We start from the raw sequence: 16,108 nt of genomic DNA, 5'->3' as shown, positions 1-16,108 counted from the left end.
GAAAGAAAGAAAGAAAGAAAGAAAGAAAGAAAGAAAGAAAGAAAGAAAGAAAGAAAGAAAGAAAGAAAAAGAATCGGAAAAGGAGGGAGGGAGGGACAGGGTGCCCCATTTTTAAAATATTAAAAACAGCCCCCAAACCTGTGTTATTTCAACAGTGTCTCAGGGAGGATACAATCCCTTAAGAAAGAATGGTTTTATCTTTAGTGACTCTTAACTTGTCAGGCTTTTAATCACTAAGTTCTTTTAGTACCAATTTTAGGGTCCCGTTTCATTCCTGCTTTTAACTTTCATGTTCTATTTCTCTTTTTCTTTTCCATCTATCTTCTGCCTTCGGTACTTGCCAAAGGAGAAGAGCAGAGCGTAATTCAAGTAATTGACATCCAGCGTCTCAAGATTTTGACATCCTGATAGAAACAACGTCAAAAGCTCTGCAAGAATCCCGTGGCAATGGCCACGCTCACGAGATCTCTGCCACCTTTTATAAAAATCTGTATATACACAAATCACCCTCCGAAGGGCGGTGGGCTTCCTGTTGCTGACCCTCTCCTTCATTCAAAGATTTAATTATTGTCACCGGTGTTCTGTTTTATTTCTAGCTGAAATTCAAGCAGGGCCTCTCCCAGCGCTCCCTGGAGATGCCAGGGATTATTATTGATCATTTAATCGATTTTACATGATTCCCCATGTTGTTGGCCTGCTAATTGGGCCCTCAGCCATCAAGCAGAAGTCATCTGTGACTGCTAAATACCAAAGCACCTTTCTCTGAAATATTACAGGAGCTTCATCTAGGTATATAGGAGCTGTTGTGATTTTTTTTTTGGGGGGGGGGGAATGGTTGTCCCCATCACTAATGGTCTATTATTTCCTTTTATTACCATCTTTATTACTTTTTTAGCCTACAAGAAATCTCATTTTAGTGTTGGTTATATGGGGTGACTGTGTTTTATCATTGTCTTTTTAAAAATATTTCATGTTCAATGACCTGCCTTGAAACATATATTATTGGGCAGCCCAGATAAAGATAACTATCCAAAAAAAACAGAAAGAAAAATGGATTTATCTGAGAATGGAGGTTAAAATCCCAAGGACTCAGAAAAGGTGGGTGGCTCAAGGATGGGGCAAGGTTCCCCCATGGAATAATGCAGTTCCTTCAGTGCATCCACCTCCTACTAGAGGCTGGCTAAGATCCTTAACAGGCTCAGGCAGGTAAACCGAGTCACGGTAAACTGTGATTGCAGCCCCCTCCTTCCATCAGCGTTGGTGACATCTGTTGGCAGGGGAGAAATTTATCTCAAGCCAAGATTGAGAAAGGAAGGGAGAGCAAGCACCACACACACACACACACAGACACACACACACACACAGCCTGCACTGGTGACAAAACAACCGCCAAGCTAATTAATGCAATTAGTAGCAAATGATCAACGCAACACAAGAAGCAATACAACTGTAATTAGCTCGGAACTGGGCAAAAATTCAGCATTTTTTGCCATCTGCGGGGGAAAAACCTCCCTGCTTGCAAAAGGCAGGTTGCTGGTTATACCAGGATCGTGGACAGCAGCCAGAGGGAGGGGGGGAGTCTAGGAACAAAGCAAGGGATAAAAGGGGGAAGGAACCATTCTACCCTTTCCATTCCTGCCTTGGGGACAGCTGCAGTTGGGGCAGGTTATGGGAGGGGGGGGGCTGGATCCAAATTCTGAGTCAGCTCCTCCTCCTCCGGGAGAAGGGCGGGTATAAATTTAATAAAACTAAACTAAAAACTAATCAGGGAGCAGATTTCACTCAAGGTCCAACAGGTATTGAGGAGGGGGCTTGAGACAAGAACAGAGCCCCCCTGCCTTGCATGAAAGTCAGTCTTGGGATTCGATCCTGGCCAGTTCTGCCTAAAGGAATGGTTAATGAACTCAAAGATCTCTCTTTTTTTCTCATTTCTGGCACAGAACCCTAGAAAGAGACGCCGGGTTCCCACAACACGTGTAGCCCCTTTGATGCCAGAGCCATCGGCTTCAAGGCTCACAATGTGAGTTTTATCTCTTCTTCGTTAGTTGCTAGCCAGACATCATCTGTACGCCCCAGCCTCTTTGCTTCGTTTTTTAGGATCCGGCGTGTGGTGCAAATCCCGGAAAAAAGAGGTGAATTCAGGAACCGCGTGACACACCGGTTGCCCGAACGCGAGCACCCAAACCGAATGCAAATTCTGGCAGCCCAAACTGTTCAGATGTGCCACTGTGCAGAGTCCACGTTGTGGGTGTGCCGGGGTGGGGGGGAAAGCAGGACCGTTGGCTTTGCATCCTGCCTCTGCCTCCCGGTGCATTTCCAAGGTAATTCCAGCCCCCTCCCCACTCAGCAAAAAAAAAAAAAGGTTTTTCCATCACCAACTGGTTGCAGTGCTGAGCAAAGCTTTGGAGCCATGCCCTGGGCGAAGCCGCCCTCCAGCAAAAAAAAAAAAAGAGAGGGCTTTTACACACGGATACCACACCGGGCGCACTCTTTCTCTGGCAGTCGAGTCGCCAGCCGACCTTGGTCTGACCTTGCAGGGAGCACCCAGCTCGACTAGGCCTGGAGCCCCTGCGACAAGAGGAACAGCTCAGCAAGAAGGGGTGGGGGGGAGAAAATGCGCCCATCACGGAGAGCCTGGCTAATGGGAGGAGGCAATGGGTGGCACTGAAGCCCTGAGCACGACATGCGCAGACGGGAGAGGAGAAAGAAAGAAAGGAAGACAGGGATGCAAAATTAAGCAGGCAGGACAGGGGAAGGAGACACAGCAGAGCAGAAAGGAAGGATGGGGATGGGGGGGAAGGAAAGGGGGGGGGGAGATCCAGAGGTGAGGAAACCCCACATTCGGAGGCTCAAGCCAGACAGACCAATTCGACAGGAATTGTATTTCCCTGTATTTTAGCAGAGGGAAAGGGTTCTCTGGAATTCCCCCTCCCTGCCCTCCCCTTTGTGGTGCCTGTCCCCACTGCAACCCTGGGGGAAGGTTAGAATGAAAGACGACGACGAGACTGAATCTGGCTCAGATCGTTTGCTCGGTTGGCACATCACAATCTGTCCAGATATTTATTTAAAAAAAAAACAAACATAACAGGAAAATAAAATTCCTATTGAACTGGTCTGTCTGGCTTGAGCCTCCAACTGTGGGTTTTTGTCACATCTGGATTGACAGAACTCCAACCGCCAGGTCTTTAACCAGGTTGTGTGTGTGGTGCGAGGACAGCCAGTTAGGTCAAGCTTATATAGGCCAAGATTGACAGCTTAGTGTGCATCATCTAATCTGACAATCAACCCTTCAAGCCATGTTAACAGTCTACATTTCATTTAGGAGAGATACTGAGATACTGAAGATCTGGGGCTCAACAGTCAAGCTATTTATTTATTTATTTATTTATTTATTAATAATTTAAATATAGGGCGGGAAGAGGAACGCCTGAGTCCCGCCGATTGTTAGCTTATTTTTATGTGTCTATTGTAATGTTCTAATTTTAATTAATTTTTCCTTTATAAATTGACACTAGATTAATTTTATATTAATTTTGGGGGAGATTTTTAAAGGGGATCCGGTCAGGACGTTGCTGGAATAACCATGTCTTAAGAATAACCATGATTCTTCATCAGAGTAAGAAAGATACTCTGCACGTGCTCATGAATCTATCAATCAAAAGATTCATGATCAATCCATCAAAATTTATTTGCAGTCCAAGACCAGGCACACAAGCCCTATAATCAACACTCAGACTACTTATTAAAGACTTATTATACAGAAGACAGGATGCGAAGGGAGACTTTCTTTTCAAGCATTGTAAAAAGTCATATTTAAAAATAAGGCGTCCTTGAAACGGCACCGGGGAGCCTAGGAGCCGTTATCACATTTAGAGAATGTACCCTGTGGATGCACAGGAGCAGAAGATCATACTTGCGCACAAACACATCACTGTTTGCAGTTGTTTCAAACCAATGATCATGAATTAGCTACTCCACTGCACACATTATGACTATGTGAACCGCAGAGTTAAACATGTCTGGTAACCACGTCTCTTCCAGCCGACGTGTAGGAACCACTCAGCAACAAAAGAAATATTCTTTGCCTATAGCCAAAATCCCCCCCTTTTTTTCCTTATTTGTTTTATACAGGTTTGGGGCGGGGAGGCAGTCTTTACTACGAGGTTTTCGGTTTCAGACATCAGCTGAGCAAGTGGGAATTAGTTCTCACCCAGTGAGAGAAAAACAAGATTAGCAAGTCCGACAGTTGTCAAAACTAGGGACAAAACAGGCTCCCTTTTGCAAAAGATGGAGTGAGCAGCCCATTAAAATACTAACGACAGGCCCAAGTGGAAAACTCCCGTATCCAATGTCCCAAGACCCTGGAAAGCAGAGACCCTCCCTGTCCCCCTGAATTCTGAGGCATTTCTCTGTCCTGGGTGGGTTCAGGACTGGCTGGGGAATTCTGGGAGTTGAAGTCCACAAGTCCTAAAGTGCCCAAGTTTGAGGACCCCTGCCCTCCATCACGCCTCCTTCGCTCAGGTTCATCCTCAGGATCTAACCTCAGTCTGCTGCCTTCAATGTAGGCAGTGCCCAAATTGGCATTTGTGAGACAAGGACGTGCCAACATTGCCAAGTCTAGCATGGGAGGGAGATGCCCACCAGCCCTGGTCTTCTGGGGAGGTGGGGAACCCACAGCATTGTGAGGCCACACAGTTCCTTTTGAGAAGACCAGCCCTTTCTTAGCGTTGGAATAATACAGGCAGTCCTCTTCTTACGACCACAATGGAGCCCAAAATTTCTGTTGTTACCTGAGACATTTCTTAAGTGAGTTTTGCCCCATTTTACGACCTTTTTTTAACCACAGTTGTTAAGTGAATCACTGGAGTTGATAAGTTAGTAACCCGGTGGTTAAGTGAATCTAGTTTCCCCATTGAGTTTGCTTGTCGGAAGGTCGCCAAAGGGGATCACGTGACCCCGGGACAATGTGAACCAGTTGCCAAGCTTCTGAATTTTGATTACATGATCATAGATAGTTGCAAAGGTTGTAACTGTGAAAAATGGTCATAAGTCATTTTTTTCAGTGCTGTTGTAACTTTTTAACGGTTACTAAATGAACTGCTGTAAGTCGAGGACTAGCTGTATTGCAACTAAGGACCAGGCAATTACAGGTTTTTGTATGGAAGTACCTGAAATGGGAGACTTTGAAAGGCCACACAATAAGAAAGCATGTTCTCCAGCAGAATGGGTGTAGAGTCCACTGATGGGGTTATTTCAGCCTTCCTGCTCAGACTAAGACAGTGATGGCGAACCTTTTAGAGACCGAGTGCCCAAACTGCAACCCAAAACCCACTTATCCATTGTCGAGTGCCGGGTGGGCGTGGCCCATTGGGTGGGCGTGGCTGTGGTGGTAACGGCAGACTGGGGTGGGACTAAAAAGTTCAATCAATCAATTCCAACTTTGCAAGATCTTTTTTTTCCCGCGAGAAGTTGAAATTGACTGATTGATTGAACCTTTTTTTTTTGCACATGGCGGCGGAGGCCTAAAATGAAAAGGTTTTATAAAACCCAGCTGAAGGCCTAGGACTGGGGCGACGGTGTGCATGCCCACAGAGAGGGCTCTGAGTGCCGCCTCTGGCACCCGTGCCATAGGTTCGCCACCACTGGACTAAGACAAAAAAAACTTTGCCACGCCTCTCTCTGGGTGTGTCTTCCCCAGTTTTTTGTCTTAGTCCGAGCTCAGCAGACGTGTTTTTCAAGGCTCCTTAGCTAGGCCAGATTAATTCTATTGTTTTTTACTTCAAATAAAAATAACTTTTTTCTGGATTATTGTGATGGTTTGCTTCACAAAGCTTGCTAAAACAAGACAAAGATTGGGTTCCAAAATATGCTGGGCCACAAAGTCCCCACTCCATTTTAGGCTTGTGCAGCAAATTGTGTGAACCCAGGCAGTAAAGATCTGAGGGCTGAGCAAGGATTTGAACTAGGATCATTCCAATCCTACAGCCCAACCATTTTCCTGGATAGATAGGCAAGTTTTTCAGATTCCCTGCCATCTCATTTCTCACCTCTTTCTTATTCTCTGGCTAGGTTCACCCAACATACTTAACTTGGTTAGTGAATTAACCCAATTTTCTAGATTTGCACACAATGCAGAATAATCAAATTGCCCAAAGCTGCTGGCTTTGCACAATATATTAAGCTACTACATAAAATCATACATGATTAACGGTAAAAAGCTTTAATGTACATTGTATTGTTAGTACAGCTACTAAGACTTTCCTTGACCTGGCTAAGAATGCTGTGGGAGTGCAGCTACTGAATCATCAACCAGCCAACACACTAAGCAAACAAGCAAGAAAGTCCGAGATTAAAACTAATTAAGCTTAACATATATGAATGCAGCTACCAAGGCTACTCACTGACCTAATTAAGTACGCTGTGTGGATACAAACCCCAAAGGATTTATATGCAATAGGGGCAATGTGTTTTGGGCTACGGGTGAGAAGGCAGCAGAATATTTCAAAATGTAAGAATATACAGAATAACAGAGTTGGAAAGGACCCTGTAGGTCATCTAGTCAACCCCTGCTCAAGCAGGAGACCCTATACCATTTCTGACAAATGACTGTTTAGTCTCTTCTCAAAAGCCTCCAGTGCTGGAGCACCCATAACTTCTGAAGGCAAGCTGGTTGATTGTTCTCATCGCCAGAAAATTTCTCCTTATTTCTAGGTTGAATCTCTCCTTGATCAGTTTCCATCCATTGTTCCCTGACTGGCCTTCGGATGCTTTGGAAAATAGGTTGTCCCCCTCCTCTCTGTGACAGCCCCTCAAATACTGGAAGACTGCTATCATGTCACTCCTGGTCCTTCTCTTCAACAGACTAGCCATGCCCAGTTCCTCCAACCGTTCTTCCTATGTTTTAGCCTCCAGTCCCCTGATCATCTTTGTTGCTCTTCTCTGCATTCTTTCCAGAGTCTTTTTTATAGTGTGGCGACTAAAACTGGATGCAGCACACTATAAAAAAGATTTAACAGACATGTAAGATGCCTATCCCTTACAACAGCAACGATAATTACAATGACACCATGAGTGGTTGAGAAACAGATTCTTGGGACATTTAAAGAAAGAAAAGTTAAACTTGCAAGTAGATTTCACACATGTCAGGGTGCTCCATTATCCCAAAAATGAACCACTGATGTAGACAGTGCCAGCAATGTTTTCTGCACAGCCATTCCCTCCCCCCCCCCCAAAAAAAAACCCCTGGACATCCTTCTCCTCCATAAATCCTTCTGCCTGTTGCCCAAAATGCCCCCTGTCTGCTATGTCGTCATGCAGCCTGTTCTAAATCCATCAGCCAGACAGATTGGCGTTTCCACAGCAACAAGCCAAGGCAACAGCCACCCAGCTGTCAATCATTCCAGCCGCCACGAAGTCAGCTGGCCAAAGTTCCAATGCTGCCCCCAGAGCGGCATGGTCGCCAAGCCCCTTCCCCAGTAACCGGCTTGGCCAGTTGGCACGGCCCTCTGTAGGTCAGCCTCTCTCTCTCTCCCCCTCCCTCCCCACACAACAGGTAGCCCAGGAGTGGGTCTAGCCAAAGCGCCTTCCTGTGGGGGTTGTGTTGTGTAGCTGTGTGTGAATGAGAAGCCATTGCTCTTGACGTCAATGGGCACACTTCGGCATCTGGTGCGAGACGAGGGGAATGCATGCAGAGGAGTTATGCAAACCGAGACTGTCTCATTGCTATGCAGTTTCTAACATTGCTGCCAGCAGCTTCAAGGAAGGGAAGGTAGAAGACAAGCAGGGTCAGGAGGGCTCCAGGCGTGTTATGCCGATAGGTTGATGGGAGAAGAGCCAGCAGGAATCACAACGTCTACGCTTCAGGGCTACGGGAAGAGCGTCTGAGTTAACTTGGTTCCTGAATTAACTCCTCTCCTGGGGTTGCCCCGTCCAGTAAATCATCATCTAACCAAATGAGCTGGGCTGACAACACTATGCTAAAAAGCCTAACCAAGGTTAGCACTCCCCAAGCAGAGCACGTGGGGGAAAGGCAGCCGCTACCTCATTTTAACTGTATTTAATTAACACCATTTTCATTTAAGCTTAAATTTAAAATTCAATCAAGTTACATTTTAATTTAAAAGAGCCAATCCCCCTGCCCGCCATTGAAAAAGCGTGTTCTTCAGACGGAATGGAAGCGTAAGACCAGGACAAACCAGAACAGAGATTCTGGGGGCTGCGATCACAAACCATGTGGAGCGAAACAAGGTGCGACAGAGTTCAGCTGGGCATATGCAACGTATGAAAATAAGCTAAAACGTTTGGGTAGGTTGTTGTTTAGCATGTTGCCTTGCTGTCACGTTAAGCCAAAATATTGTGTGTGGGTGTGGGTTTTTTGTTGTTTTTTTGTTTTGGTTTGGGTCCTGCATTTTATTTATTTTTATTTATTCAATTTGGAGACCACCCAATTCCCAAAAGACTTTGAGCAGCAGAAAAAAATGAAAACCAAACAATTTAAAAAAATTGCATTCAGAAGACTGCGGCCACTAAATGTACCCCAAACCAGCAAAAATAAACAAAGGCTCAACATCCAGCCTAGCCCCAGTCCTGAGAGTCTAGGGACCCCATTATAATTTGGGGTCCGAATTTAGAATGCTATATGAACCAAACCATGATTTACATAGTGTGCTAAGTCATCATGAGTTACTTCCATGATGCTGGCCATCATTATTTGTTTATTTAACAAATTTATATGGCTGCCCTTTTCACTGAATTTGATTCTGGGAGGTGTACAACCAACAATTAAAATAATGACACAACTGTCAAAACAACTTTTTAAAAATAAGTAAAAGCAAGATGGCGGGAGAAGAGCATCCATCGAACCTTAAATCCCCATATGCAAACGACGGTTTCTAGACTACGTTTCTGCCTATAAATCTGATCAACTGGGCTTTTTCTACAAATAAAATCAAGCAATCTGCGAATCTTATCATCCACTGCGACGTGTGGTTTTTTTTTCCTGACTTCAATCTTTCAAGGAGCTTTTTGTAAAGGAGCTCTTTAATAAATGATGGGGGGCTCCAGCAAATGAGAAAAAACTGGGTCCAGATTTGTAGGGAGCAAGTCGGCTGGGCACTCCTCGTATCAGCTGAGTGATGCTCAGAGACATGGCAGGCAGCAAGGATGCCCTCAAGCAGTTCTGAATAGCCAGGCTTCCTGACCATGGTAATTTCCCACAATGCCCTGGAGACACATTATACCAAAGGCATTGTGGGAAATTAAACATAGTGGCTAGACCCAGAGGCCTGAGACCCTGAGGCACTGGCTCGAAGCTGACCTTGTTTTCTCCAGGACCAACACTTGTAACCAGGAAGTTCTTTTTTCTGCCTCAATTTAGGACCCTCAAACAGATTTCACATATTTTGAGGAAGGTTTGATGGGGGCTGAAAAATAGGACACATCACCGTGAAAATCAAAGGTGAAAAGTGTAGAGTTACGAAGTCAAAGACTGCATTTTTCTCTTTGCACACTCTTTCTAGAGTCTCAACATCTTTTTTTATATCGTGGTGACCAAAACTGGATGCAATACTCCATACACACACACACACACAAACACACACACATCCCTTCTACGCAGCACTCGCAGTGTCCTTGAAAACATTATCCCCCATATCGTATTTTTTGAACCACGCACTTGCAGTTTCCCACAATCCCCTGAAATGGTGCTAAGTAGGGGGCACTTTGACAAATGAAGATAACAATTAGGTTGCGATGATCTCCAGACAAGGAATATTCTATAAGCAGCGTCTTTGTGACTCTTTCTTTCACCAAGATTCGACTCTCAAAGGCTGAATGCTATTGGTGTGAGGTGGACAAAAGGTGGCGAAAACTGCGAGGACTAGAACCTTGGAAGGAAAAGCACGGAAAGAGACACAAGGAAATCTTCGGGAAGTGGGGTTTTCAGGAACAGGAGAAGAGAAATAGACTTTGAGAGGTATTCTGACTCAGAGTCAGCGAGCGTGAGAGAAAGACGGCAGATTTGAAGCCAGCAAGCAGGCAACAGGTTTCGCAACACATTTTTCAGACGATTAAACCCAATTCAAAAGAAGTGGAGGAGAGCTGCAGTTGGACCGGCATCTGCCGTTCCATCCAAGGGATGGAAACTGAACTGGAGATTTTCACTGCTGCCACTAGAAGCAAAGCAATGACATCACCATTTCCCTGCAACATCAGGAGCATACCTGTCCTTCACTGGACCCATTCCCAGCACAGAGAAATTGGGCCTCTTTCCTCAGTTACAGAACGTGAACGGACGAGAGCTGGGGAAGGTAAGGAAATGGGGGCCAAGCTGCTTCCAATCCCAAGTCAGGGGTATGATTATTGCAACCTCTTTCTATTATGCAGCATCCTTTACGGTGTGCCAGGTGTTAGCCGGAAAAGGGAGGCTGTGAGTCTTTGCTTACAATCCAGCTGAGATAAATTAAAAAACAAAACAAAACAGAAGGGTAAACAGGGCAATCTTTCAGTGGTTGGGTTCAGACAACATGTTGAGACTCTAGAAAGAGGGCAGAGAAGAGCCACAAAGATGATTAGGGGACTGGAGGCTAAAACATATAAAGAATGGTTGCAGGAATTGGGTATATGTCTAGTTTAATGAAGAGAAGGACGAGGGGGGACAGGATAGCAGCGCTCCAGTATCTCAGGGGCTGCCCCAAAGAAGAGGGAGTCAAGCTATTCTCCAAAGCAGGACAAGAAGCAACAGATGGAAACTCATCAAGGAGAGAAGCAACCTAGAACTAAGGAGAAACTTCCTGACAGTTAGAACAATTAACCAGTGGAACAACCTGCCTCCAGAAGCGGTGAATGCTCCAACACTGGAGGTTTTTAAGAAGAGACTGGACAGCCATTTGTCCGAAATGGTATAGAGTTTCCTGCCTGAGCAGGGGGTTGGACTAGATCACCTCCAAGGTCCCTTCCAACTTTATTATTATTATTATTATTATTATTATTATTATTATTATTATTATTATTATTATTATTATTATTGCTACTGCTACTACTACTACTACTACTATTATTATTATTATTATTATTACATGGTGATCCCTGGTAACCTTAATTCAACAGTTAGCTCTTGATCAAACCATCGCTGGCACCCCAACAGAGAACAGCTGATTGTGAGGATTGCTTGGCCCAGCATGCCAAGATGAGGCTGGGTTCCCACAACATGCCAACCCACACACCCACCAACTCTTTTTGAGCAGCTCCCGCTACGGGGGAGCCTCTGCTCTCCCCTGCCTCTTTTCGATCCGAGCTTCTTACCTTCACTGCAAAACTTGCCCTGGAAGCCGGTGAGGCGGCAATCACACTGCACTTCGCTGTTGACCACCGTGCAGATCCCGCCGTTGACGCAGGGGTTCTGCTTGGCGCACAGATATTCCATGTCGCTGCGGATGCCCTGGCTCCCCAGGAGGGCGGGGGGCATGTCTCCCACTTTGAGGTTTGCCACCATCCCGCGAAAGGGCATCTCGTACTTGACCGTGCTGAGCGTCAGGGCCGACAAGCGGACGTCCGGCGGGATGCCGCCCACAAAGAGATCGCTATCCACCGCCATGTCACGCCGCTTCGACTTGACTTCGGCCACCCGGGCTTCGCCGTCCACCACCAGCATGGTCTCCCGGTAGTTGCGGGTCAGGAGTACCATGTGCCAGCGGTCGTCATTGATGGGGGTCTCCAGGTGCAGGCTGGCTGGCTCCGCGCAGGAGATGGTGAAGCGCAGCCGGAAACGACCCTCCAAGATCAAGAGTTCCAGGAAGTCACAGTTGCCCCCATCGTCCAGGTACAAGACCAGAGCGCGGGACACGTTGGTCTTGATGCTGAAGCTCAGCTCCCCGGAGGAACTGGCATCCCACCGGGCGTAGCGAGCCCACTGCCCCGGCGCCCCCCCAAACTCCAAGGCTGCTCCCCCGGCTCCGGGGCCCAGGACCAAGCCCACCAGCAATGCCAGAGGCACCAGCAAACAGACCGACTTCGCCATGGCAGGCCCACGGTCAAGCGGGGCCCCCTTGGGGACACCCTCAAATCCTCATGAGACGGGAGGAGAGCAAAATCCTGCAGGAGGAAGGTCGGTCCAAGGGTGGCTCCTTAGACGAAAGAGCCCGTGAGGCTGCGGAAGGAGGGGACGAGATTTCCTGCGTAGGAGAGGGCCACGGAAGTCCTTTGCGTCGGTCCCCTTCCCAAGAGGGAAGGTGGCACTCACAGACTGGCATACAGCATCTTCGTCCGCAGCCGGCTGGGCAAGCTGAGCCGAGTTTCACCCCCCAAAGAGAAGGCCGCTCCCTGCCACCAGCAACTCCTCAAGGTTCACTGGAGGGAAAGCCCTCCAGGTGCGCTCTGAGCTCAGCCTGGAATGCGCATCGTCAAGATGTTCAGATCTGGAAAGAGAATGGAAAGGAAAGAAAAGTAGATTTGTGAAAGGGAGGGAGAGAGAAAACTGGTCTATTATCTCCTCTGTTTTAATCAATTTCTTTATAATCAGCCTGGTCTTGGGAGGGGAGCAGACAGCCACAACTGTGGAGCGTCCAGCGTTAGTGCTCCAAAACTGAATCTAGGCCTGTGGTGGCGAACCTATGGCATGGGTGCCAGAGGCAGCACGCAGAGCCCTCTCTGTGGGCACGCGCGCCGTCGCCCCAGTCCTAGGCCTTCAGTTGGGTTTTATAAAACCTTTTCGCTTTAGGCCTCCGCCGCCGTGTGCAAAAAAAAAAAAGGTTCAATCAATCAGTCAATTTCAACTTCTCGCGGGGAAAAAAAAGATCTTGCAAAGTTGGAATTGATTGATTGAACTTTTTAGTCCCACCCAGTCTGCCGTTATCACCGCAGCCCAATGGGACACGCCCACCCAATGGGACACACCCATCCAATGGGCCATGCCCACCCAGCACCCGAAGATGCATAAGTGGGTTTTGGGTTGCAGTTTGGGCACTCGGTCTCTAAAAGGTTTGCCATCACTGATCTAGGCTCACAGTTCACCCAGATCCCCATTGCTAGAAAAGGATTTCCAGAAGCTGCTTAGCTACGACTCCCATCCCGCTGGCTGACTCTGGCAAGAGTTGCTGCCCAAAGCGTTTAAAAGTGAAAAGCGAACAGGGAATAAGGAACAACACAAAATTCCACAGCAAGTTAAGCCAGATTCTCCAGCTGACAGAAAGCCTTTATTCGCACATGCTTAATCTGGTTAGCTGTGGAATTTTATTTATTTTATTTTATTTTATTTTATTTAGAAAACTTATATTGCTGCTTATTTGCGGGTAATTAATACGGTAGTCTTTTTTACAACCATTCATTCAGTGACTGTTTGAAGTTGTGATGGGGCTGAAAAAAGTGATTTCTGACAGGGGTGTCAAACTGCCGGCCCGCGGGCCAGATGCGTTCATGGCGAAACCGCGCCCACCCCATTGCCAGCAACGGGAAAAAAGTCACGATACGTCGCGATACGTCACGTGACGTTGTGAGTTTGACACCCCTGATTTATGACCAATCCTCATGCTTATGACTGTGGCAGTAAGCCCGCAATCACAGGTCGCAGCGTCCTGGGGTCAAATGATTGCCACTTGTGACCTTCCCAGCTGGCTTCCAACAAGTCAAGAGGAGAAGCCATATTTGTTTAACAACGCCGGTGGTTCACTTAATGACTAAGCAAAAATGGTGGTAAAATTGGCCATGACTCGCTTGACTGCATCGCTTAGCGACCAAAGTTCCAGTCCCAGATTTGATCATAAGTCGAGGACTACCTGTAGTTGCGCCGACACCACCTATTGTAATAAGTTAACTCCTGTTACCTTTTTTTTTCTAGTTTCATTTCCTAGACCAGACCAGCCCGTTTGATGAACGTCTGACTCACTGTATTGTGTAAATACAGAAAAATGGAATTATTCAGTACCCAAGCGAGGTCTGTCATACGAAAGTAGTTATTTAACGGGTTTTTTTCAGAGTGAGAATGTGTGTATGTATATTTTGTGTTCTGCTCACGGGGACCAATAGAACACATCGTCTCTTCTAGCTTTGGAGATCGTAACAAGTATAGCCCATTTCGTGAAAAGAGTGTTTCTTCAGCCGTGAGGACTAGAAACATATCGATTTCCAAATTAAAATGTGATTCTCCCTCCCTCCCCAACCCCACCCCCAGGAATCCGCCTCCCTGAGCTGGGGAGAAGGAACTGTCCACCTTCTCCCGCATCGCCAGCTTCCATCCTCCCGCCCCATCCGAGCCGGATCGGGGCCTTCCGGTGCCATTCCGTGTGCTAATGCAATGCAAATTTCATCCCCATCAAATTGCTTTTTTGGAATGATTACCCTTGTAACTGACTGTCAAAGATGCAATTTATTTCCAGCCCTCCCCTCAACGCCTGCTGCTCAGGAAGGGGTGAGCACGGCTCTGCATCTTGTTACTTTCTAAGAGCCTGATTATTTATAGCAAGGGAGTGGGAACAGAGAGAAGGTGCAACGAGCAGGAGCAAAGGGGTAGGGGGGCAGGTAAGGTACCCCAGCTTACACCTCCCAAAGCACCCCCTTCGTTTTGTGCCCCCTCGTTGACAGAGGTGGTGAGGATTCCTCTCTTGCTCTCCAATGCCACTTTCAGCCACCTGTCAGCACTTGCTCCACTTAACCTGGAGCTGGCGTTTTAATTCCCATCATCCACAACCACATCAATAGGAGTAGATAATATGCTTTTTTTCTAGACCTTAATAGGGCTCTTCAGCTGCTTAGAGCCAATTATTTTCATTAGAAAGGAAGGTGGGGGGGGGGAACTGGGTTTTTTTTTTATTTTATTCCCAGGGACTAGAAGCATAGCAGAGCTGGTTGCAAAAACCAGTTGCAAAGGAAGAGAGGGAAAGAGCAAAGCCACTCTAAAAAAAACTCCAAAAGCGGTTTCTCCCATTTGAGCATCCTTGAGTTGCATCGGGGTTACAGGGCCACTCATCCAGAGCTATGATGGATAGGGATTATGGTGTTTGTAGTTGCTGCTCTATGCCCCCCTGGGCTCCCCCTTTGAAGATTGCGAGGGGGTCAGTTTCCATGGCAATGGTGAGCGATACATGGCATCATGCAAATGATCTGCACCAAGGGGTTATTTATAAATCCTTGTCTGTTGCAGCTCATTGGTTAATGAGCCTAATTAACATTCGGCTTCTAATTAGCCAATCAAATTAAAACCCACACCTGCAAAGTCTGAATTGAAGTCTGAGTTAGCTGCAACCCAATCCTCCCCCTCACCGACCACGTACACAAATACGTTTGAAAGGCTGCAGAGGATCCAGACCTCCCCCTCCCCGTTTAAAAATATATACATTTTCCCCTCTTTTCTAGCCCAGTCAAAGTTTAAACACTGCAAAGTTTAAACTCCCTGACCGAGTGCACACAACGCACATCATCAAACCAGGTTTTAAGCGTGTTATCCAAACTCAGGCCCTTGGATAAGTTTACAGTTCTGACCTCTTTGGCAAACCCCAAATTGGTCAATTCCTCACGGGTTGTTAATTTGGGAGCCAGCCTCCATTCAATGCTCCAAAACTCGCATAGAAGCATCTCCTGCAGCTCGCAATGCGCCTTCCTCAAAAGCAAACTGCATTCATATCATGATCAACATTATTATTACCATCACCAGCCTTGTCATTGTGTTATTATCATCAGTCCTCGTGCAGCAGGGATGGGGCACGTTACAAGTGCCTTCCTCAAAAAATCCTTCAAATCATACAAAAGCAAGACTGCCCCTGCCAAAATACTGTAAATGTTTAATTTCAGCAACATTGCATCAAAACTAGAAAAGCGATTCCTAGAGACAAAAGCACACACAGATTCTACCACGGCTGCCCCACCCTGGCTGGGAAAAACTATTCATCTGAAGTTCAATAAAGACCAAAATTTTATTTAGCTGATCCACTGATACCACTCCAGATTAGCCCAGAGTGGATTTCCATAGTTCTACACCCTATGGTACTGCTCACAATAACCCTGTAGAGGAGATCAGATTGAAAGAGGAAGCTTATCTAGTGTGGATTTTTGACAACATGTGAACCTCAACAATCTACTAAATTAGAATTCATCAAGCATTCCAAAAGAGATTTTTTTT

General features: G+C 46.5%; 1 protein-coding gene across 1 annotated transcript in view; it reads right to left on the bottom strand.

Annotated features, from left to right (window-relative positions):
• The window catches only part of NRXN2 (neurexin 2), a 253,526-nt gene extending 241,510 nt beyond the window's left edge, over positions 1–12,016 (bottom strand). The window contains exon 1 of the mRNA XM_029284646.1: positions 11,302–12,016. Within this exon, the coding sequence (XP_029140479.1) occupies positions 11,302–12,016 (715 nt within the window). The remainder of the gene's footprint in view (positions 1–11,301) is intronic.
• Positions 12,017–16,108: the final 4,092 nt, after the last annotated feature.

The sequence above is a fragment of the Protobothrops mucrosquamatus genome, unplaced genomic scaffold (genome assembly GCF_001527695.2).
Source record: "Protobothrops mucrosquamatus isolate PMUCROS unplaced genomic scaffold, P.Mucros_1.0 scaffold787, whole genome shotgun sequence".
Taxonomy (NCBI): Eukaryota; Metazoa; Chordata; class Lepidosauria; order Squamata; family Viperidae; genus Protobothrops; species Protobothrops mucrosquamatus.
This window is presented reverse-complemented; position numbering and strand designations above follow the sequence as displayed.